Source organism: Eleutherodactylus coqui, chromosome 8 (assembly GCF_035609145.1).
Source record: "Eleutherodactylus coqui strain aEleCoq1 chromosome 8, aEleCoq1.hap1, whole genome shotgun sequence".
NCBI classification, from domain to species: Eukaryota; Metazoa; Chordata; class Amphibia; order Anura; family Eleutherodactylidae; genus Eleutherodactylus; species Eleutherodactylus coqui.
In genome coordinates this window covers 31,470,357-31,493,468 of record NC_089844.1, presented here as the reverse complement: position 1 = coordinate 31,493,468, position 23,112 = coordinate 31,470,357, and the positions used below count along the sequence as shown (strand labels likewise).

General features: G+C 48.7%; 1 protein-coding gene and 3 non-coding genes across 5 annotated transcripts; all 4 read left to right on the top strand.

Annotated features, from left to right (window-relative positions):
• Positions 1–10,110: 10,110 nt before the first annotated feature.
• Positions 10,111–22,367, top strand: NOP58 (NOP58 ribonucleoprotein). Of its 2 annotated transcripts, none has more exons than XM_066575415.1 (15): positions 10,111–10,265; positions 12,842–12,918; positions 13,712–13,764; positions 14,309–14,433; positions 14,709–14,845; positions 16,887–16,951; positions 17,048–17,182; positions 18,376–18,521; positions 18,981–19,107; positions 19,393–19,556; positions 20,167–20,301; positions 20,490–20,551; positions 20,693–20,865; positions 21,781–21,893; positions 22,013–22,367. In XM_066575415.1, exons 1-15 carry the CDS (start codon positions 10,221–10,223, stop codon positions 22,076–22,078), a joined length of 1,623 nt encoding a protein of 540 aa, XP_066431512.1. In that variant the 5' UTR covers positions 10,111–10,220; the 3' UTR covers positions 22,079–22,367. The 2 variants fall into 2 exon arrangements, with proteins under 2 accessions (XP_066431512.1, XP_066431511.1); XM_066575414.1 differs by having other exon boundaries at positions 21,778–21,893.
• LOC136578182 (small nucleolar RNA SNORD70) lies at positions 13,182–13,271 on the top strand. The gene has a single exon (XR_010786602.1). It is a non-coding gene; the product is annotated as a small nucleolar RNA SNORD70 (small nucleolar RNA).
• Positions 13,812–13,901, top strand: LOC136578184 (small nucleolar RNA SNORD70). Its single transcript, XR_010786604.1, has one exon. It is a non-coding gene; the product is annotated as a small nucleolar RNA SNORD70 (small nucleolar RNA).
• Positions 16,167–16,254, top strand: LOC136578183 (small nucleolar RNA SNORD70). Its single transcript, XR_010786603.1, has one exon. It is a non-coding gene; the product is annotated as a small nucleolar RNA SNORD70 (small nucleolar RNA).
• Positions 22,368–23,112: the final 745 nt, after the last annotated feature.

Sequence of the window (23,112 nt, the reverse complement as noted above, 5' to 3'; positions counted from 1 at the left end):
GGGATGGTGTGGGGGCTCTCGTTGTGTCGGTAAAGGTGAAATTCTTGGACTGCCGCCAGACGAACCAATGCAAAGGCATTTGCCAACAATGTTTTCCCTGTTGGAGGAGGAGGGGGATGTTTTTGAGGCACTACGTGTCCTCTCCACGTGTCCGTGGTTATATGCACCTTAACAGTAACCGCGTTGGTGGTAATGTGGTGGTGACTGCGGACCTAGTACCACGGTTGTATTTTGTTGGTTTTCGGAATGCGGCCAGGATTAAGTGGGCCGTGGCGGGGGGATGGTGTGGGGGCTCTCGTTGTGTCGGTAAAGGTGAAATTCTTGGACTGCCGCCAGACGAACCAATGCAAAGGCATTTGCCAACAATGTTTTCCCTGTTGGAGGAGGAGGGGGATGTTTTTGAGGCACTACGTGTCCTCTCCACGTGTCCGTGGTTATATGCACCTTAACAGTAACCGCGTTGGTGGTAATGTGGTGGTGACTGCGGACCTAGTACCACGGTTGTATTTTGTTGGTTTTCGGAATGTGGCCAGGATTAAGTGGGCCGTGGCGGGGGGATGGTGTGGGGGCTCTCGTTGTGTCGGTAAAGGTGAAATTCTTGGACTGCCGCCAGACGAACCAATGCAAAGGCATTTGCCAACAATGTTTTCCCTGTTGGAGGAGGAGGGGGATGTTTTTGAGGCACTACGTGTCCTCTCCACGTGTCCGTGGTTATATGCACCTTAACAGTAACCGCGTTGGTGGTAATGTGGTGGTGACTGCGGACCTAGTACCACGGTTGTATTTTGTTGGTTTTCGGAATGCGGCCAGGATTAAGTGGGCCGTGGCGGGGGGATGGTGTGGGGGCTCTCGTTGTGTCGGTAAAGGTGAAATTCTTGGACTGCCGCCAGACGAACCAATGCAAAGGCATTTGCCAACAATGTTTTCCCTGTTGGAGGAGGAGGGGGATGTTTTTGAGGCACTACGTGTCCTCTCCACGTGTCCGTGGTTATATGCACCTTAACAGTAACCGCGTTGGTGGTAATGTGGTGGTGACTGCGGACCTAGTACCACGGTTGTATTTTGTTGGTTTTCGGAATGTGGCCAGGATTAAGTGGGCCGTGGCGGGGGGATGGTGTGGGGGCTCTCGTTGTGTCGGTAAAGGTGAAATTCTTGGACTGCCGCCAGACGAACCAATGCAAAGGCATTTGCCAACAATGTTTTCCCTGTTGGAGGAGGAGGGGGATGTTTTTGAGGCACTACGTGTCCTCTCCACGTGTCCGTTCCATGTAAGCAATAGTAGCACTCAAGACAGGCCCCAGTAACAATTCTGAAGCAGCAGTATAGCGGGAGCGCAGTCTTCGTTCCATGTAAGCAATAGTAGCACTCAAGACAGGCCCCAGTAACAATTCTGAAGCAGCAGTATAGCGGGAGCGCAGTCTTCGTTCCATGTAAGCAATAGTAGCACTCAAGACAGGCCCCAGTAACAATTCTGAAGCAGCAGTATAGCGGGAGCGCAGTCTTCGTTCCATGTAAGCAATAGTAGCACTCAAGACAGGCCCCAGTAACAATTCTGAAGCAGCAGTATAGCGGGAGCGCAGTCTTCGTTCCATGTAAGCAATAGTAGCACTCAAGACAGGCCCCAGTAACAATTCTGAAGCAGCAGTATAGCGGGAGCGCAGTCTTCGTTCCATTTCAGTAGCCTTAGTATAGCCAAGGCACAAGTGACATTTATGTAGCTAAACTGTAGGCCAACCCCACACACCTTTCTGTACCATGAGTGCAGGCGAAGAACATAGAAATTACTATGATTACACTGTAGGTGAGGGCCCCAAAAAATTGGTGTACCAACAGTACTAATGTACCTCAGTAAAAATTGGCCATGCCCAATCAAGATGGCAGGTGAATCGCTTTGGTTAATGTGGCTTAAGTGGTAACTAGGCCTGGAGGCAGCCCAGTGTAACGAAAAATTGGTTCAAGTTAAAGTTCCAACGCTTTTAAGCTAATTGAAACTTAGAAAAATTGTTCTGAAAAATTATTTGAGTGAGCCTTGTGGCCCTAAGAAAAATTGCCCGTTCAGCGTGATTACGTGAGGTTTCAGGAGGAGGAGCAGGAGGAGGAGGAGGAGGAATATTAGACACAGATTGATGAAGCAGAAATGTCCCCGTTTTGGATGGTGAGAGAGAACGTAGCTTCCATCCGCGGGTGCAGCCTACGTATGGCTTACGTATCGCTGCTGTCCGCTGGTGGAGAACAGAAGTCTGGGGAAATCCAGCCTTTGTTCATCTTGATGAGTGTTAGCCTGTCGGCACTGTCGGTTGACAAGCGGCTACGCTTATCGGTGATGATTCCCCCAGCCGCACTAAACACCCTCTCCGACAAGACGCTAGCCGCAGGACAAGCAAGCACCTCAAGGGCATACAGGGCTAGTTCAGGCCACGTGTCCAGCTTCGACACCCAGTAGTTGTAGGGGGCAGAGGCGTCACCAAGGATGGTCGTGCGATCCGCTACGTACTCCCTCACCATCCTTTTGCAGTGCTCCCGCCGACTCAGCCGTGACTGGGGAGCGGTGACACAGTCTTGGTGGGGAGCCATAAAGCTGGCCAGGCCCTTAAAGACTGTTGCACTGCCTGGGATGTACATGCTGCTCGATCTACGCACATCCCCTGCAACATGGCCCTCGGAACTGCGCCTTCTGCCACTAGCGCTGTCGGCTGGGAATTTTACCATCAGCTTGTCCGCAAGGGTCCTGTGGTATAGCAACACTCTCGAACCCCTTTCCTCTTCGGGAATCAGAGTGGGCAGGTTCTCCTTATACCGTGGATCGAGCAGTGTGTACACCCAGTAATCCGTAGTGGCCAGAATGCGTGCAACGCGAGGGTCACGAGAAAGGCATCCTAACATGAAGTCAGCCATGTGTGCCAGGGTACCTGTACGCAACACATGGCTGTCTTCACTAGGAAGATCACTTTCAGGATCCTCCTCCTCCTCCTCCTCCTCCTCAGGCCATACACGCTGAAAGGATGACAGGCAATCAGCCGGTGTACCGTCAGCAGCGGGCCAAGCTGTCTCTTCCCCCTCCTCCTCATCCTCCTCATGCTCCTCCTCCTCCTCCTGTACGCGCTGAGAAATAGACAGGAGGGTGCCCTGACTATCCAGCGGCATACTGTCTTCCCCCGCCCCCGTTTCCGAGCGCAAAGCAGCTGCCTTTATGGTTTGCAGGGAATTTCTCAAGATGCATAGCAGAGGAATGGTGACGCTAATGATTGTAGCATCGCCGCTCACCACCTGGGTAGACTCCTCAAAATTACCAAGGACATGGCAGATGTCTGCCAACCAGGCCCACTCTTCTGAAAGGAATTGAGGAGGCTGACTCCCACTGCGCCGCCCATGTTGGAGTTGGTATTCGACTATAGCTCTACGCTGTTCATAGAGCCTGGCCAACATGTGGAGCGTAGAGTTCCACCGTGTGGGCACGTCGCACAGCAGTCGGTGCACTGGCAGCTTAAAGTGATGTTGCAGGGTGCGCAGGGTGGCAGCGTCCGTGTGGGACTTGCGGAAATGTGCGCAGAGCCGGCGCGCCTTTACGAGCAGGTCTGACAAGCGTGGGTAGCTTTTCAGAAAGCGCTGAACCACCAAATTAAATACGTGGGCCAGGCATGGCACGTGCGTGAGGCTGCCGAGCTGCAGAGCCGCCACCAGGTTACGGCCGTTGTCACACACGACCATGCCCGGTTGGAGGCTCAGCGGCGCAAGCCAGCGGTCCGTCTGCTGTGTCAGACCCTGCAGCAGTTCGTGGGCCGTGTGCCTCTTATCGCCTAAGCTGAGTAGTTTCAGCACGGCCTGCTGACGCTTGCCCACCGCTGTGCTGCCACACCGCGCGACACCGACTGCTGGCGACATGCTGCTGCTAACACATCTTGATTGTGAGACAGAGGAGGAGGAGGAGGAGGAGGAGGGTGCTTTAGTGGAGGAAGCATAGACCTCCGCAGATACCAGCACCGAGCTGGGGCCCGCAATTCTGGGGGTGGGTAGGACGTGAGCGGTCCCAGGCTCTGACTCTGTCCCAGCCTCCACTAAATTCACCCAATGTGCCGTCAGGGAGATGTAGTGGCCCTGCCCGCCTGTGCTTGTCCACGTGTCCGTAGTTAAGTGGACCGTGGCAGTAACCGCGTTGGTGAGGGCGCGCACAATGTTGCGGGAGACGTGGTCGTGCAGGGCTGGGACGGCACATCGGGAAAAGTAGTGGCGACTGGGAACTGAGTAGCGCGGGGCCGCCGCCTCCATGATACTTTTGAAGGACTCCGTTTCCACAACCCTATACGGCAGCATCTCAAGGCTGATGAATTTTGCGATGCGGACGGTTAACGTTTGAGCGTGCGGGTGCGTGGCGGCGTACTTGCGCTTGCGCTCGAACACTTGCGCAAGCGACGGCTGAACGGTGCGCTGAACTACACTGCTGGATGGGGCCGAGGACAGCGGAGATGAGGGTGTGGGTGCAGGCCATGAGGCGGTAGTGCCTGTGTCCTGAGAGGGGGGTTGCATCTCAGTGGCAGGTTGGGGCACAGGGGGAGAGGCAGGGGTGCAAACCGGAGGCGGTGAACGGCCTTCGTCCCACCTTGTGGGGTGCTTGGCCATCATATGTCTGCGCATGCTGGTGGTGGTGAGGCTGTTGGTGTTGGCTCCCCGGCTGAGCTTTGCGCGACAAAGGTTGCACACCACTGTTCGTCGGTCGTCAGGCGTCTCTGTGAAAAACTGCCAGACCTTAGAGCACCTCGGCCTCCGCAGGGTGGCATGGCGCGAGGGGGCGCTTTGGGAAACACTTGGTGGATTATTCGGTCTGGCCCTGCCTCTACCCCTGGCCACTGCACTGCCTCTTGCAACCTGCCCTGCTGATGCCCTTGACTCCCCCTCTGAAGACCTGTCCTCCTGAGTAAGCGTTGCACACCAGGTGGGGTCAGTCACCTCATCGTCCTGCTGCTCTTCCTCCGAATCCTCTGTGCGCTGCTCCCTGGGACTTACTGCCCTTACTACTACCTCACTGCAAGACAACTGTGTCTGATCGTCATCGTCCTCCTCACCCACAGAAAGTTGTTGAGACAGTTGGCGGAAGTCCCCAGCCTCTTCCCCCGGACCCCGGGAACTTTCGAATGGTTGGGCATCAGTGACGATAAACTCCTCTGGTGGGAGAGGAACCGCTGCTGCCCAATCTAAGCAGGGGCCCGAGAACAGTTCCTGGGAGTGCTCCCGCTCCTGAGCAGGTGTTATTGTAGTGGAGTGAGGAGGCTGGGAGGAAGGAGGAGCAGCAGACAGAGGATTCGGATTGGCAGCAGTGGACGGCGCAGAACTGCGGGTAGACGATAGGTTGCTCGAAGCACTTTCTGCCATCCAGGACAGGACCTGCTCACACTGCTCATTTTCTAATAACCGTCTCCCGCGTGGACCCATTAATTGGGCGATGAATGTGGGGACGCCAGAAACGTGCCTCTCTCCTAATCGCGCAGCAGTCGGCTGCGACACACCTGGATCAGGAGCTTGGCCTGTGCCCACACCCTGACTTGGCCCTCCGCGTCCTCGGCCACGTCCACGTCCACGTCCTCTAGGCTTACCCCTACCCCTCAGCATGCTGTATTACCAGTGATTAGATTTCCCAGGCAGGAAATAAATTGGCGCAAGACTGCAGGCCAAATATAATTTTTGCCCTTTTTGGAAAACGAAAGGCCCCACTGCCTCTAGTGAATGAATTATCTAAGTTTAATAACTGTGCTGTGTCCCTGCTTATGTGTCACAGAACGTGAGGGTAGCAGAGTTATTATAACTCTTGGAGAGCAGGTATTTTTTTTCCCAATTAAGGAAAGCAAATGGCGAACCCAGCAGTAAAGCGTAGCTGGCTGCGTATGATTTAGCAATGTTTTTCACGCAGCTCACACGTCTCCACAGGCGTAAGGACGGACACAGGCTGGACAAATAGATTTGTTTTCAGTTTTTTCCCACCAACAGGCAGCACTGCGTATATTCAATGAACCTGCGAAGTTTAATAACTGCGCTGTGTCCCTGCTTATGTGTCACAGAACGTGAGGGTAGCAGAGTTATTATAACTCTTGGAGAGCAGGTATTTTTTTTCCCAATTAAGGAAAGCAAATGGCGAACCCAGCAGTAAAGCGTAGCTGGCTGCGTATGATTTAGCAATGTTTTTCACGCAGCTCACACGTCTCCACAGGCGTAAGGACGGACACAGGCTGGACAAATAGATTTGTTTTCAGTTTTTTCCCACCAACAGGCAGCACTGCGTATATTCAATGAACCTGCGAAGTTTAATAACTGCGCTGTGTCCCTGCTTATGTGTCACAGAACGTGAGGGTAGCAGAGTTATTATAACTCTTGGAGAGCAGGTATTTTTTTTCCCAATTAAGGAAAGCAAATGGCGAACCCAGCAGTAAAGCGTAGCTGGCTGCGTATGATTTAGCAATGTTTTTCACGCAGCTCACACGTCTACACAGGCGTAAGGACGGACACAGGCTGGACAAATAGATTTGTTTTCAGTTTTTTCCCACCAACAGGCAGCACTGCGTATATTCAATGAACCTGCGAAGTTTAATAACTGCGCTGTGTCCCTGCTTATGTGTCACAGAACGTGAGGGTAGCAGAGTTATTATAACTCTTGGAGAGCAGGTATTTTTTTTCCCAATTAAGGAAAGCAAATGGCGAACCCAGCAGTAAAGCGTAGCTGGCTGCGTATGATTTAGCAATGTTTTTCACGCAGCTCACACGTCTACACAGGCGTAAGGACGGACACAGGCTGGACAAATAGATTTGTTTTCAGTTTTTTCCCACCAACAGGCAGCACTGCGTATATTCAATGAACCTGCGAAGTTTAATAACTGCGCTGTGTCCCTGCTTATGTGTCACAGAACGTGAGGGTAGCAGAGTTATTATAACTCTTGGAGAGCAGGTATTTTTTTCCCCAATTAAGGAAAGCAAATGGCGAACCCAGCAGTAAAGCGTAGCTGGCTGCGTATGATTTAGCAATGTTTTTCACGCAGCTCACACGTCTCCACAGGCGTAAGGACGGACAGAGGCTGGACAAATAGATTTCTTTTCAGTTTTTTCCCACCAACAGGCAGCACTGCGTATATTCTATGAATAATAACTGTGTTGTGGCCCTGCCTATACAATTCTTTCCCTGCAGTATCAATGGAGGGTGCAATGCTCTGCAGAGGCGATTTTGAGAAGCCCAAAAAAAATGCAGCACAGCCAACAGCAGCCTGGACAGTACTGCACACGGATAAATATGGCCCTAGAAAGGACCGTTGAGGTTCTTGAAGGCTACACTCACTCCTAACACTCTCCCTGCCTATGCAGCACTTCTGTCCCTAATGCCAGGTGCAACGGTCTGCAGAGGCGATTTTGAGAAAGAAAAAAAAATCCCACTGCTAACAGCAGCCAACACACAGCTATCAGTGGCCCTAATAAGGACCTTTGGGGGGTCTTGAAGCCTACACTAACTACCAATTCTTTCCCTACAGCAGCTCCGGTATAAACAGCACTGTCCCTCATCTAACTCACACCGCATCTGAGGCGAACCGCGGGAGGGGCCGACTTTTATATTAGGCGAACACCTGATCTCGCCAGCCACTCACAGCAGGGGGGTGGTATAGGGCTTAAACGTTGCAGGGGGAAGTTGTAATGCCTTCCCTGTCTTTCAATTGGCCAGAAAAGCGCGCTAACGTCTCAGGGAAGGAAGTGAAAGTAACCAGAACACCGCATGGTGTTCGTCACGAATAACGAACATCCCGAACACCCTAATATTCGCACGAATATCAAGCTCGGACGAACGCGTTCGCTCATCTCTAATCTCCTGCATGAAAAATAAAAGACAATTACTGCATCCGCAGCCCAAATTCGCGTTACAAATCCGCAGCGGATCTGATTTTCCCCGTGGACATAAGGCCTAAACTTCCGGCGTGCTCTACAAACGCACCTCTTAAGGAAGGTATACCACATCCCCGAAACCAAACCCCTCTGTACTCCGCCTGATAACGTGCTCCCTATCCTACTGAGTGCAATCCCTGCTAGCTGTAATCAACCACCCCTGCAGTCATACTGATTCAGCCACTATACGGCCTCACCACTGTCTATGTGTATAGCATCCCTCACTCTCCATACTGTGCACATCTCCAGCCCCTTTACCTTCTGTATCACCCCATTACCTGTAGTATGTAAGCTCGTTGGAGCAGGACCCTCACCCCTACTGTTTCCATCAACTGATTAATATGTAACTGTGGTCTTGTTTTTATTTCCCCTGTATTGTAAGCGCTGTGGAATATGTTGGCGCAATATAAAGATTATTATTATATTGCTTACTTTATATAGTAGAAAAAAATAACAAATCCTGTTTTTTAACTTTGTGTTATTTGTTTTTTAATAAACCATCCCAGCTATAGAATAAACTATATATATATTAAACACCATTGGGGATATTGATTTTTGGATACTTTGTTTGCTTCTATATACGGCTGCTTGTAATGTATAAACTTGACTTTGTGAAGCGTTGTGTTTTATTTGGACAGGTTCGCCAACGAGGATATTTTAATAACACCAGGGTGATGACATTGAAGGCCGGCTTCACATAGATGTATTTGAGCGTGCATTATCCAGTAAATAGCGCCCATTAACCTCAATGGGTTTGTTCACACGCACGTATTTTGTGTGCGCATTTTTGGTTGCACAAAAAAAATAGAACATGCTCAATCTCTATACGTATTTGCGCTAAAAAAAGATCCCCATAGAAGTCAATGGGGGTGCGCAAAATGCACGTGTGATACGCAAGGAGATACGTGAAACACTGCGTAATTCTGTTGGGAAAAAAACATCTGGAACTAATGAGCCCTTTTCTATTGGTGCATTTGAAATACAGTAAAAAACACGTGCAAAAAGGTTGCACTAAGGCGCTCTGTCCTTACGCTGGTGTGAAGCCGGCTTCAGACACTACCCGCTGCTTTGACCACTGCTGCCCAGTCAGAGCTGCATGTAGTGTCTACATTACTGACGCATCTTAGTTAGAGAGGCCGTGCCACCATCTTTGTTTCTCCAGGTCCAGACGGTCACTTTAAAGGAGTTGTGCCTCAATTCCAGGTTATTCCCTATCAACAAGATAGGGAATAATTTACTGATGGTTGGGGGGCTCACCACTGAGACCCCCGCCGATCTGGAGAACAGGATCCCTTGTCCCTTTCACTACGGGGTCACTGCAATGAATGCAGCGGTGGCTGTGCATGCTCGGAGACCCTACAGTGATGGGGGGGGGGGGGGCACTGCTCTCTGGGCAGCGGGGATCTTAGACCCCACTGTGATAGGGGACTGCTGCTTTCCGGGCGGCGGGGGTCTCAGACCACACTATGATAGGGGACTGCTGCTTTCCGGGCGGCGGGGGTCTCAGACCCCACTGCGATAGGGGACTGCTGCTTTCCGGGCGGCGGGGGTCTCAGATCACACTGTGATAGGGGACTGCTGCTTTCCGGGCGGCGGGGGTCTCGGACCACACTGTGATAGGGGACTGCTGCTTTCCGGGCGGCGGGGGTCTCTGATCACACTGTGATAGGGGACTGCTGCTTTCCGGGCGGCGGGGGTCTCAGACCACACTATGATAGGGGACTGCTGCTTTCCGGGCAGCGGGGGTCTCAGACCCCACCCAGCAGCACATTGTTCCTTGGATAGGGGATTCCCTGTTAGTCTGGAACCCCTTTAACTTGCAGCATCATTGAAATGAATGGAGCAGTTCCTATTCCAGTGATTATTGGGGGGGCTGACCCTTACTGATCAGATAGGGGGAAACTTTATTTTGTGGGACAACCTCCTGTAATGGAGAGGACTGCATGCTGGGAGTTGTAGTTCTGCAGAAGTTGTAGTGGCACAGGCCGGCTGCCACCGGGTCACTGTATGTATATATACATATATATGCACAAGTCATAGAGTTTCTTCGTTTTTACATTGGGACAAAGAACAATTCGCTGCCGCTGGAGTTTCCCGCTTTCCGATAGTCAGAGTGCGGAATAGGAGGAACTACAGGATGACGTCACCAACACCGGGAGGAAGTGACGCCAGGACTAGAATCGGAAGTTGAGGCGCGGACTCGGGCGGCGCGCATGCGTGTTGGTGCTCAGGGTCACACGTGTCTGGTAGCGAGTGTTCGGGTTTAGCTCTCCCGGTCGGACTCGGGCGGCGGCGGTCCTGCAGCAGTCATGTTGGTGCTTTTTGAGACCGCGGCGGGTTACGCCATATTTAAGGTAAGTTGGGGCGATGTAGATGTCAGATGAACTTGTACAGTGACGGGGCTCGTCGGCGCACGTGTCTGCTGGACGGACACTGCTAGATCGCCGGCGGACTCCTCATTGGCCAGGAGGGATCTGTGATCTGCTGCAGTGCAGACGCTTGTGCTCAGCTGGTGCTAGATCTCCCGGAGTGCAACACGTGGCTGCCAGCAGGAGATCCACCGCCGGACTGGTGGCTGCCAGCGGGAGATCCACCGCCGGACTGGTGGCTGCCAGCGGGAGATCCACCGCCGGACTGGTGGCTGCCAGCGGGAGATCCACCGCCGGACTGGTGGCTGCCAGCGGGAGATCCACCGCCGGACTGGTGGCTGCCAGCGGGAGATCCACCGCCGGACTGGTGGCTGCATTAGCCCTTTTATGCTGCAATGTTCCCCATCCATAAAAAATACACTGCATCTGGCCAGCATTTTCATATGCATGCGCTGCGGAATAAGTTGGTGCTATATAAATAAAGATTATTATAAGAGTGTGGCATTTTAAAAAAGCCGCGCTGCAAATGTCTGTGTGTGTGAGAGACGCGGTCTCTGAGGGCTCAGACATTGTGTGAATGAGCCCCAATGCAGGTTCCTTCTGTCCCCCACAAGGACAGTACGCCACCTGCTGGGCTGATGTGGAGTGAATTTATACCCCAATTCTAGAAAAGGTGGGGCGCTGCGTAAAATGTGAAGAAAAAGGGAATGCGATGATTTATAAATATAACCACATTTCATTCACAATAGAACACACAGCAGAAAGGGAGACCTTTTTCCATTTCATTGGTTTTTTTTTTTAATTAACTCGTTTGGAAACTGATGGCAGCAGCACATCTCCCAAAAGTTGTCTCAGGGCCGTGTCTACCATTGTGTAGCATCCCTTCATTTTACAACAGTCTGGGAAGCGAGGAGACCGACTGCTGGAGTTTGGGGAGGGAATGTTGTCTGTATGGATGGAGCATATGTTATTCTAAACCTCTCTATACTGCTCAGCATTGGGAGGGCCTTTCAGTTTGTGTAAGCTGCCCATGCCATAGGCACTAATGCAGCCCCATGCCATCAGAGCTGCAGGCTTTTGAGCTGTGTGCTGATAACAAGCTGGATGGTCCCTCTCCTCTTAAGCTTGCAGAACACAGAATCTATGGTTTCCAAAGAGAATCCCATTTTTTGATCCATCTGACCACCGAAGAAGGTTCTCTACCTGCCTCAGACCAGTGTAAGTGAGCTTTGGCCCATTTGTATGATGCAGCTCTCACTTGTATCTGCGCATTACCCGGTGACCTGTGTTCTCGAACGTTGACTTCTGGAGGTATTCCAGCGCCCGGGCAGTGATTTGCATTAGTCGTACCTGTTTTTATCATCTCAGTCCCATTATTGGACACCCAGTCCAGGTTGGATTTCCCTTCAGTATCATTGCCATACGATTCTATATGGTGACCCTCCTGCTTTAATGACCTGCAGGCTGCATAGTTGCCTTAAAGGGGTTGTCCCGAGGCAGCAAGTGGGTCTATACACTTCTGTATGGCCATATTAAAGGAGATGTCCCGCGCCGAAACGGGGGTTTTTTTTTTTTTAAACCCCCCCCCCCCCCCCCCCCGTTCGGCGCGAGACAACCCCCGATGCAGGGGTTAAAAAAACCACCCGCACAGCGCTTACCTGAATCCCGGCGGTCCGGCGTCTTCATACTCACCTGCTGAAGATGGCCGCCGGGATCCTCTGTCTTCATGGACCGCAGGGCTTCTGTGCGGTCCATTGCCGATTCCAGCCTCCTGATTGGCTGGAATCGGCACGTGACGGGGCGGAGCTACACGGAGCCCCATAGAGAAGAGGAGAAGACCCGGACTGCGCAAGCGCGGCTAATTTGGCCATCGGAGGGCGAAAATTAGTCGGCACCATGGAGACGAGGACGCCAGCAACGGAGCAGGTAAGTATAAAACTTTTTATAACTTCTGTATGGCTCATAATTAATGCACAATGTACATTACAAAGTGCATTATTATGGCCATGCAGAAGTGTATAGACCCACTTGCTGCCTCGGGACAACCCCTTTAATGCACTTTGTAATGTACATTGTGCATTAATTATGAGCCATACAGAAGTTATAAAAAGTTTTTTACTTACCTGCTCCGTTGCTGGCGTCCTCGTCTCCATGGTGCCGACTAATTTTCGCCCTCCGATGGCCAAATTAGCCGCGCTTGCGCAGTCCGGGTCTTCAGCAGTCTTCTATGGAGCCGCTCGTGCCAGAGAGCGGCTCCGTGTAGCTCCGCCCCGTCACGTGCCGATTCCAGCCAATCAGGAGGCTGGAATCGGCAGTGGACCGCACAGAAGAGCTGCGGTCCACGAAGACAGAGGATCCCGGCGGCCATCTTCACAGGTAAGTATAGAAGTCACCAAAGCGCGGGGATTAAGGGTTGTCTCGCGCCGAACGGGGGGGGGGGGGTTGAAAAAAAAAAAAACCCCGTTTCGGCGCGGGACAGCCCCTTTAAAGTTTACGCATATAGAAGTTCAAGCTCTTCAAGAATGTTTCTTGCTCGTTAATCAATGACCTCTTTTTATTAGGTTCTAGATGAGAGCAAGCTGCAAGAAGTGGACTGTATATGGAAGGAATTTGAGACCCCAGAAAAGGCAAATAAAGTGTAAGTCCCAGAAGGTCCACCCAGCGCCTGTGATCAGTCTGGGAAATGGGTTGTAGAAAAGTATGTGTGATGTCACATTGTATAGTCAGTATGTAACATATGGCAATCTGACTAATCTATATACAATGGTCTCTTCCATTGTGGTTTTTTTTGGGGGGGTGGGTGTGGATAATTTGCATGACGTGTGTTCTGTAAAGTAGAGCATCGGGTTCACCAAGCGGTGTACGGTAGGTCTATAAAGTGTACCTATACATGATATGTCATTTATTGTTGCCAATGATGGATCTATAGTTGGATTGAACTACCTTGATGAGATTCAACAGTTTCGTCACTACCACTGAGGCAACAAGTGGCTATGTCTGGTTCTTAAAGGGAACCTGTTATCAGTTTTGAGCCCCATAAACTAAGGGAACAGGGAGTAGGGGAGCTGTTTCATACTCACCAGGTGCCCTTTTCTTCTGCTGTGTCTTCGCGAAGTTGTGTGTGCGCACAACGTAGCACTTTTTCAGATGGCTCTATAGTGGTCTCGCATAGAGATGAGTGGGAGAGCGTGTGCACAGATCCATCTGAAGAGTCACACTGTGTGCACACGCCAACGTCATGGGGGCACTCGGTGCAACACAACTCTGTGAACCTCCATCCTCTCACTTTAAGCCTCATAGCGTAGTTTATGGGGCTCAAACATGACGGGTTCCTTTTTAAGTCTTTAGCCTACATAAATATATAATTCAATCCTCTTCTCCAGAAGATGTTTAGTTCTGCTTCTATCTGACTCGGTTTTCTTGTTTTCCAGGGTTAAGTTAAAACACTTTGAGAAGTTTCAAGACACGACTGAAGCTTTAGCAGGTAGGCCCGAGTTCTGCATCTATGCGGTGACTTTTATTTCTGTTCCATTGACGGTTGCCGATGATGGATCTTTGTTAGGCTGATGCAAAATGATTTTAACCTAACGTTTTCGTCACTACCACTGAGGCAACTGCTTTCCTGGAACTGGAGGGAGCGTGTGTCTAAAGGAATGAGTCCTTCAAAGGGATCCTGTCCTATGGGCTGTGTATATACTAGTAATGGTAGCCAAGAGTGCATGCACAGTCACTTAAAGGGATGATATATATAGATGTGTGTGTGTGTGTGTGTGTGTGTGTGTGTGTGTGTGTGTGTATATATATATACACACACACTCCAGTGTGCTGCCAGCTGCATGGAAAGAATATGAAAATCGGATACATTTCAGGCTGCGCTTAATCAGCAGAGCCCTTTTTCTGTAATGGGTTAGGTCTTTATGTCAGATTCCCTTTGAATTTAATTTTTGTTTTATGCTAATCCTGCTGTTTGTGATTAAAATAGAGTTTTGGTTTTTTATAATTGCCGTCTTCACTTGTCTGTTGCTCAGCGGCCACTGCTTTGGTCGAGGGAAAGATCAGCAAAAACTTAAAGAAGGTCCTAAAGAAAATTGCTGCAAAAGAAGCGCATGAACAGCTTGCAATTGCAGATGCCAAGCTTGGAGGTGTTATTAAGGTACTAATGTGTGAAGCCTCATGCATAACAAGGGGTTTATTGAAGGTCGTTCTTTCCTTGTGAGGTCGGAGTTTTTGATAAGTTTATACATCTTTTCTAAATGTCAGAGATAGACTTGCAGGATAGAGATGAGACTAGTATGGGCACAACCATGTCTGATGGCGTCTGCCAAGAGGGCATGGTGTATATCACAAAGTACATAAACAAGATCGGAACTTTAAAAATAGGGGAATAACCAGGTAACACATTTTTTCCTTGCATGTTCCTAACTGTAGGATAAAGTGAACCTCGGCTGTGTACACAATGCCATGGTAACGGAGCTCATGAGGGGCATTCGCAATCAAATTGATGGCCTTATTACAGGACTCTCAACCCGGGAAATGGCTGCAATGTCCCTTGGCTTGGCTCACAGGTAACTTGTTGTTTTTTTTTTTCTTACTCTTAATCAGCCTTTATTCTAAAACTTCTTAATCCTTTCGTTAACTTTCTTAACCAAAATGCGGTTGATTACTTGGAATGATTTTGAATGCCTGGATGTAATTGGAGGAAAGCTCCATTTTTGATGTGATGGCACTGTTTCTGCATAAGCTGTTAAACAATCTCTGTAAAAACTTTAAATGGGTTGTCCAGTTGTAATCTACTGGTGACCTATACTTGGGATAGGCCATCAATAGTAGATTGTCGGGAGTCTGCCACTTGGGATCTCTGCAGGAAGCATATAGCTCTGTTCTCTCACTGCAGTGGCCAGGCTTGGTATTGCAGCTATCCATTTCAATGGGAACTCTGCTTGTAATACAAAGTCTGGCTACAGCAATGAGAATGGAGCTGTCTGTTTCTTGTAGAAATGCATTAGCCCAGCAAACAGATGATTGGTAGGGGTCATGGGAGGTGCATTCTTGCTAATCTACTACTGATGGTCTATCCTGAGTTTAGGCCATCAGTAGTTTATAGCTGGATAACCCCTTTAAGAATACATTACATATTTGTACCCCTCCTAGAACATTTAGAATCAAGAAGTACATTTTCACTTCTCTTGGCTTCAGAGCGAAACTCTCAAAGTATTCTATGCTGGCAGCATCTGTACAGGGCTTGCCTCATGGCATTCTAGTTTGCGTCCTCTTTATTCTAAGCGCTGTAACATGATCTCAAGGAAAATGTGAAGCTGGCCGGACATCAGGGATTACAGGTTGCATTGTTCTGTCATGTAAAAGGAGATTGGTGGGGGGGATTCAACAGGGCAGATAGACTTTGTAACAGTCAGTGGTAATATTTGTCAGTGGTAAACGTGTCAAGTAGAGATGAGCGGGCATACTCGGTAAGGCGATCTACTCGAGAGAGCATCACCTTTTTCGAGTACCTGCTGGCTCGTCCCTGAAGATTCGGGGGGGCTGCAGAGGTCGGGGGCGGCGTGGGGGAGCGGGGAGGGGAGAGAGAGATCCATCTCTTCCTCTTGTCCATCCAAAATCTGTAAAATTTGGGCATCTGTCATCCTGCATTAATGGAGCTCAGCTAAGTGGTCAGCAAGCTGTTGTCCATTTGCAGTAGCAGCCAGCAAAACCATGAATGCAGACCGTAACTCTGTAAAGATTATTACTTGTACTGCTGCCAAGTTGAGCACTTTATGCAGCTGATGTCTTTGTATAACTTGTAAACTTTTTAAATGGAGCCTTTGATGTACGGCATCGCCGTAAGGGCCGGGCATGAATATGTTGGCTACATATGACTAAACAGGCCCTTTTGTTGCCAATGATTGAGTTTAGTTGAGCTGAATATCTATGATTTCATTCAACACTTCGTCACTACCACTGAGGTAACATCCGGGGCATGTAGAGTAAAACTAGCACTATACTAGACCAGAGTTGTACATTGTGCATGCGTGTGCCAGTCATATTAGCTGAAGCAAGCTCATCACACAGGGACCACATGTAACTTGCATTGCCGGTATACACTGCCAGTGATCCCTGGTGCTCGCATGCAGATTACCGCTACGTGTCATGATGCATCTGGACTTGTTTCAATTGGTGATTCCAAGTGCAGCCTGGCAATTAGCAGCGATCTCCCATCAGGGTAAGGGGCAAATTATCCACAGCATATACGAGCACCCATAGCAGTGCCATGCCTTCGGGTATTCAATGTTTATGTCCATAGTTATCAATAAACGGGCATTGACTCCTCTATGAAGACAACTACGTGGCGCCTCTTGGCCATTGGAGTTCAGAGGTGCTGTAATTGGCATACAGCGCCCTAAGCAGTATCCATTAAACATTATTACAAGCTTTTATCGATTTGCTCTTTATTAAAGGGTTCTGTCTGGATGGTTCCCTTCAAGAAGTTTCATTTTATGAGAATATGTATAAAATGCTAAATCCATTAATATCACTATTTTATGGAACTTTTTTCAGTATTTGCTTTGAGTAGCAGTTTGCTTTTTTTTTTGTTTTGTATGTCCGCAGCTTATCTCGCTACAAGTTGAAGTTCAGCCCTGACAAAGTTGATACGATGATTGTACAAGCTATCTGTAAGTATCTCGTCGATTATAAACCCCAGATTAGTGGCTCTGTAATGCAATACAATGAAGCAGTTCAGATAATTGTAAATAAACTTTCTCCCACAGCCCTTCTAGATGATCTGGACAAGGAGCTGAATAACTACATCATGCGTTGCAGAGAGTGGTATGGCTGGCACTTCCCTGAGCTGGGCAAAGTTGTCACAGATAACCTGGCATACTGCAAGTGTGTGCGGGCCGTAGGTGAGTTAAGGATTCATGCTTGATATCCTATCCTAGAGTATAGGTACCATTATATGGAACAACTGGCGCATAGGTGCTCGACAGCTGTCCCAACGACTAATGTTCCTGTGCGGTCACACAGGAGTTATAGTCGTTCAGAGACTGAAAGTGGAGCAGTCGGATCTCTTCCGGCCGCCCGCCAATATAGATTTAAGTGCCTGTCTACACGGGCAGATAGTCTCTCGGTTTTTAGGCGAGCGATTTCTTAACCGTCACATGCTTGTACGCAAGATGACTATTGCTAGAATTCTCTGTGGACCAATTATGTGGGTGATAATCGCCCCGTGTAAAAGGTATATTTCACACGATGTAAGTTCTGTGGAATTTCTGCAGCGTTTGTAGTACAAGCTATGTAGATGAGTCTTAACCCTTTCCAATCCAATGTGTATCCTGGTTTTCCTAGGGGGCTTACTCTTTTTCTGCCATTATACAACGGAGCTATCTGCTGGCTAAAGCCAGTACTGCATGAGGTGACACTTTGGATAGGCTCAGACAGCAGAGAGGCTGGCAATATACAGTAAGAGAACCCCGACAGATGTCTTCCAACATCGGAGCTGTACAGCCTTAAATGTCTTCAGAGGTCAGACAGTGGATTGGAAAGGGTTAAAAAATATTGTCTACATTGAGCAGAAGACTTCCGCTCAGAAGTTGCAGTGGATTTTGTAAATCCGCAGGGTATCTATTTGCGCTGCAGATTTTGATTGTATCTTAACGGTTGCAAGCCATAAAGGTTGAAGCCTGAGGCTATTGAGGTGCAGATTCGGCCAGTGGGGATTTTTTTGCAGAAAGCCCACAATGAATGTCCCTTGTATGAAGGTACACGAAGAGTGACATTTTACTACTTGGCGGACTAAACCAACCTACACCATGTCTCCTGATGAGTGCACTGACTTTGGGTTTAATAAAATAAAGAATATTCAGAATGATAGTACATCTCTGTTTTGGGCATTGAGTTTCTATCTAACTGCCTGGTTTTCATGAGTCCTTGCAGTCACTCCTTCATCTGAGGCAAACAACTAGCTTGTTTCATTGTCACCTTCAGTGTATATTTATGAAATGCACATAAAAGGAACACATTACAGAATGTCTACAGTTCTTTGTTTCCCAGTATATATAGTTGCAATACTATGTGTTCACTTTTTACCATTGAACAGGCGACAGAGTTAACTTTACCAGTTTTGACCTTTCGGAGATCCTTCCAGAAGAGGTAGAGGCTGAGGTGAAAGCTGCTGCAGAGATTTCAATGGGGACGGAGGTGTCGGAAGAAGATATAAATAATATCTTACACCTGTGTGATCAGGTGAGTGCTGGACCCATGATAGATAGGAGTCTGTTCCTATTTGCTTTCATCCAATTAGATGTCTTGACTAGAGATGAGCGAGCATACTCGTTAAGGGACAATACTCGAGCGAGTATCGTCCTTTTCGAGTACCTGCCTGCTTGTCAGAAAAGATTCGGGGGCTGAGGGAGGGGGAGAGGAGATCTTTCCCCCACACCCCCCCGCCCCCTTTCCCCTCTGCTCACCCCTGCTGACACCCGAATACTCGCTCGGGTATTGTCCCTTAATGAGTATGCTCGCTCATCTCAAGTCTTGACATGAACACCATGTAGATCAGCTCTAGCTAAAGAGTATTGTCTACATTCAGTGCAGCTGAAGTTTTTCTAGTTGCTCGATGAAGATAAAAGTATTTAAATTCTTTACATTGTATGTTTGTCATCGTGTTAGCTTGTATGTTCTTATGTTCTTTTTTTCAATTAGGTGATAGAAATTTCCGAGTACAGAACACAACTGTACGATTACCTCAAAAACCGAATGATGGCCATCGCTCCAAATCTCACTGTTCTAGTAGGGGAGTTGGTTGGTGCCCGTCTTATTGCCCATGCAGGTACGTCTTCAGTGCCAAACTGCTTTTACTTTCCTCCCAAGTCGTTGGACCCGCTCGGTGTTCCTCCTGTGGTCAGTGATGATGATGAAATTACATTGCTTGATGTAACATGATAGCAATTGTAGTCACTACCTCATCTGAGATCACACATGACTTCTATAATATGGGAAGCCTCTTGAGCTGTATGCAGGTTACTCTCAGGTTCCTCTGCTTGCAGAATTGTTTGGATGCTTCACTGTTTTACATCTGATAGCATGGGCTCATCATTTTTGGTTATTTTTATAGGCTCCCTCCTTAATCTGGCAAAACACCCGGCATCCACTGTGCAGATCTTGGGGGCTGAGAAGGCGCTGTTCAGAGCGCTGAAGACCAAAAAGGACACTCCGAAATATGGTCTTATTTATCATGCATCCCTTGTTGGGCAGACGGCACCCAAAAATAAGGGCAAGGTAAGTTGTATTGTGAATCCTGCTGACAAAAGCATTTGCGTATTAGTAACTTGGTACCAATTTCTTTCTGATTAGTAAAAGGGTTTGCCCATGAGTTAAAATTGCTTCACAACCACTCTGTCCTTCCTGGTTGCTGCTGGCCAGGACATGTGACTGCTGCAGCCAATCACTGGCTATGGAAGGTCACTGCTGTGGCCAGTGATTGGCTGCAGCAGTCACATATCCTGACCAGCAGCGACTAGTAAGTTGGGAAGCAATTTTTAGCATTGGCAAAGCTGCTTTAAGTCACTACAAAACTTGCTGGTAACATATCCCAGGTTTTACAAGTACTCCAAGTAGTCTTGATGCTGTTCTAGATCTTGGATTCACTTCATGGTTTTCTGTGTTTTTTTTTTTTTTTTGCACTCGATAGACATACTATCAGTTTCTATCATTGAAATGAAGAATCAAAGGGATTTTTTGGAGTGCCACTTTCTAAACTTTGCAGATGTTGCTCCATGAAGCTTCTATAAAACAAAATTTGATATTCTCTAGGATTTTACATAATGTACCTTCTGCGATCTCAAAATAAGGAACCTTGTGACATGCTAATCTATTCCTCTTCATTCAGATCTCCCGTATGCTGGCAGCCAAGGCATCACTTGCTATCCGATATGATGCTCTTGGGGAGGACACAAATGCCCAACTAGGGGTAGAGACGAGGGCGAAGTTGGAAGCACGTTTGCGACACTTGGAGGAGAAGGGGGTAGGTACTTTGTGCAGCTGGGACTTCAGCCTTCTGGTCCGTGATGATGACACCATTCTATTGCCTGATGTTTCTATGAGGGCAATATCAGTCACTACCTCATCTGAGACCCGCTGCCTGTTCACCTGTACTGTACGGTGTATCGGTGGTTAAATGCGGTCACTAATTTATCATCTGCTTCATTCCAGCTGAAGAGAATCAGCGGCACCGGAAAAGCAGTCGCCAAAGCTGACAAATATCAACACAAAAGGTAATAACCGTTATATCGCTGGCAGTGGGTGAGATGTAGATCTTTGTATTTTGCACTATGTCCATGCATATGTATATAGAAACAGCCTGGAAAAACTGTAGAGTTGAAATGTGCTTTGATGGAGTTCTCCTTTGCTTACAGTGCCGTCAGAACTTATAACCCATCTGCAGATTCCACACTGCCATGGACTGGCAAGAGGAAGTTTGAAGAAGTGGAGCAGGAGGAGGAGGAGGAGGAACAGCCTGTGGTTAAAGAAAAGAAGGCTAAGAAGACAAAAATTGAACCCGTTGAAGTAGAAGTAGAAGAAGCAGAAGGTACAGGCGTGTACATAGGAGAGAAGAGGGTTGGGGGGTATAGCAAAGATAAAAATGGGCTCCTTATTAAGGTACTAAATTTTAGCACTTGGCACAGAGGGCTCTGGGGTGTCGCTCTCCCCGCCCCCATACTTCATGAAACTTAACCCTTTCGACTGTCTGACCTGTGAAGACATTATGATTTAAGGCTGTACAGCTCCGATGTTGGAAGACGTCCGTCGGGGGGTTCTCTTACTGTATATTGCCAGCCTCTCTGCTGTCGGAGCCTATCCAACGTGTCACCTCATGCAGTACTGGCTTTAGCCAGCAGATAGCGCCGTTGTATAATAACAGAAAGAGTAAGCCCCCTAGGAAAACCAGAATACATATTGGACTGGAAAGGGTTGAGACATTTCCCAACACCCTTGTTTGGGTGATGCCAAACTTCACTGGGCCCCGTAGCAGCTGTGGTCTGTATACCCGTGAGAAGGTACTTGCTTCAATGCAGTCAACATTTCATTTATAAAGTGACTAGTTAAGTGCTGGTACAATACTCATGATACTTGAATTTTCCCAGGCTGCCTGTCCACGGGCGTTGCGGTATCCCTCAGCGGATCTCCGCCGCCCGGGAGCAGGAGCCGGCAGACGGATCTCCGCTGTCAGCCTTATCTAATAGGCTGACCACGGATGACAGTGGCAAATCGCAGCATGTTGCGATTTGCCAGCCGTGAACGGAGAATCGCAATGATTCTCAACTCGTGGACAGGGGGGAAGCGCTCTCCGTAGCAACGCTATGGAGAGCTTGAACTGCGTTCCCCCGCGGCCGGATTATCACCACGGGGAACGTAATTCAAGCCCACCCGTGGACAGGCAGCCTTAGGTGGGAATTGTTAGCTTAAAAAAGGTTGAGACCTTATTGTGGTTTCTTTCTAGAAGAGGCTGAAGTTGAGGAGACGCCAAAAAAGAAGAAGAAAAAGAAGAAAGAGATAAAGACTGAAGTGGAAGAAGAACCCTTGGAAGAAGAGCCTACTACTAGCACAGCTGATCAGGTGAGTCCTTACAGGTTAAACTAGATTAGTGAGATATCATTTTTAGTTATTTATTTTATTACGCTGCTTTAATATACAATCAGGTTTTTATTTACTTGATGTATCGTTTCTTATAACAGCCTCCCAAAAAGAAAAAGAAGAAGAAAAAGAAGGTCAAACAGGAAGAGGAGGAAGAGGATGAATGAAGATTGTGGACTGTGTGAAAGTTTTTGACTGTGTTCCTTGCAAGATCAGACTTTTTCAGAATGGGTCTTGCCAGGAGTTTGGATACTCAATAAGTTACCATAGTTTATACTGTTGAAAAAAGGGTTTTTTTTTTTCTTTTGTTTTTTTAATAAAGTGATGTATGACGCGTATACATCGGAGATGACAACTTTTATATGGACTGTTTGGCAGGAGTTTTGGAGATTATTATTCTGTCTGTATCAATAGATCACTTGATTGTAGACAGTAAAGTTTCCTGTCTTAATCAAATATGCTTTTGTGAAAGTTATTCTGTCCTCTTAAGAAGAGACCTTTTTGGCTGGCATGCAGACTACAGACGGGCACCACAGGAAGTGGGGGGGGTTATGAAAAATTCCTCACCTGGCTCCCTGTCACCTGCCCTAAACGCACCATAAGATAGTTTAAGGTGATTTTAGACAGGTTCCCTTTAAGGGATTTTTTCATTACAGGAACGTTCATTTGCCTGATTATTGGGCCATGAGAAGGTGCCACCGATCACTTAAAGGAGATGTCTCGAGGAAGCAGTGATTTTTTTTTTTTTTGCCCAGTCCCCCTAATTAAACATACATTACTAATTACCCCTGTAAATTACTTTCCTAGCTGGTTTCTACTTACCGTTCCAGCGTTTCAGCAACTTATAAAAGTTTCCCCAAGATGGCCGCCGGCTCTTTCCCCGTCGCTCGCTGCAGGCCGACGTGCGCGCTCCCGAGACGCTGCCAGCTGTGTCTCCATGGCAACCGGACGCCAAGCAGCCGCCGACCGGACGCCCCGCAGCCGCCGACCAGTCACCCACCGCCAGGCAGAAGGTAATCGGCGCAGCCCCCCCCCCCCCCCCCCCCCCCCCCCCCAGCGACAGCCCCCCCGGCCTAGCGCTAGATCCCCCATCACAGCGGCAGCCCCCCCGGCGCAGCGACAGCCCCCCCGCCCCCCCCCCGGCCTAGCGCTAGTTCCCCCATCACATCGGCAGCCCCCCCCCGGCCTAGCGCTAGTTCCC

Bases quoted from the DNA above. Each gene is read 5' to 3' on its own strand.
- NOP58 (XM_066575414.1), top strand. From the start codon at position 10,221: ATGTTGGTGCTTTTTGAGACCGCGGCGGGTTACGCCATATTTAAG. The intron at 17,183-18,375 runs GTGAGTTAAGGA...ACCATTGAACAG, and splicing joins CAAGTGTGTGCGGGCCGTAG to GCGACAGAGTTAACTTTACC. The intron at 20,552-20,692 runs GTAATAACCGTT...CTTTGCTTACAG, and splicing joins GACAAATATCAACACAAAAG to TGCCGTCAGAACTTATAACC.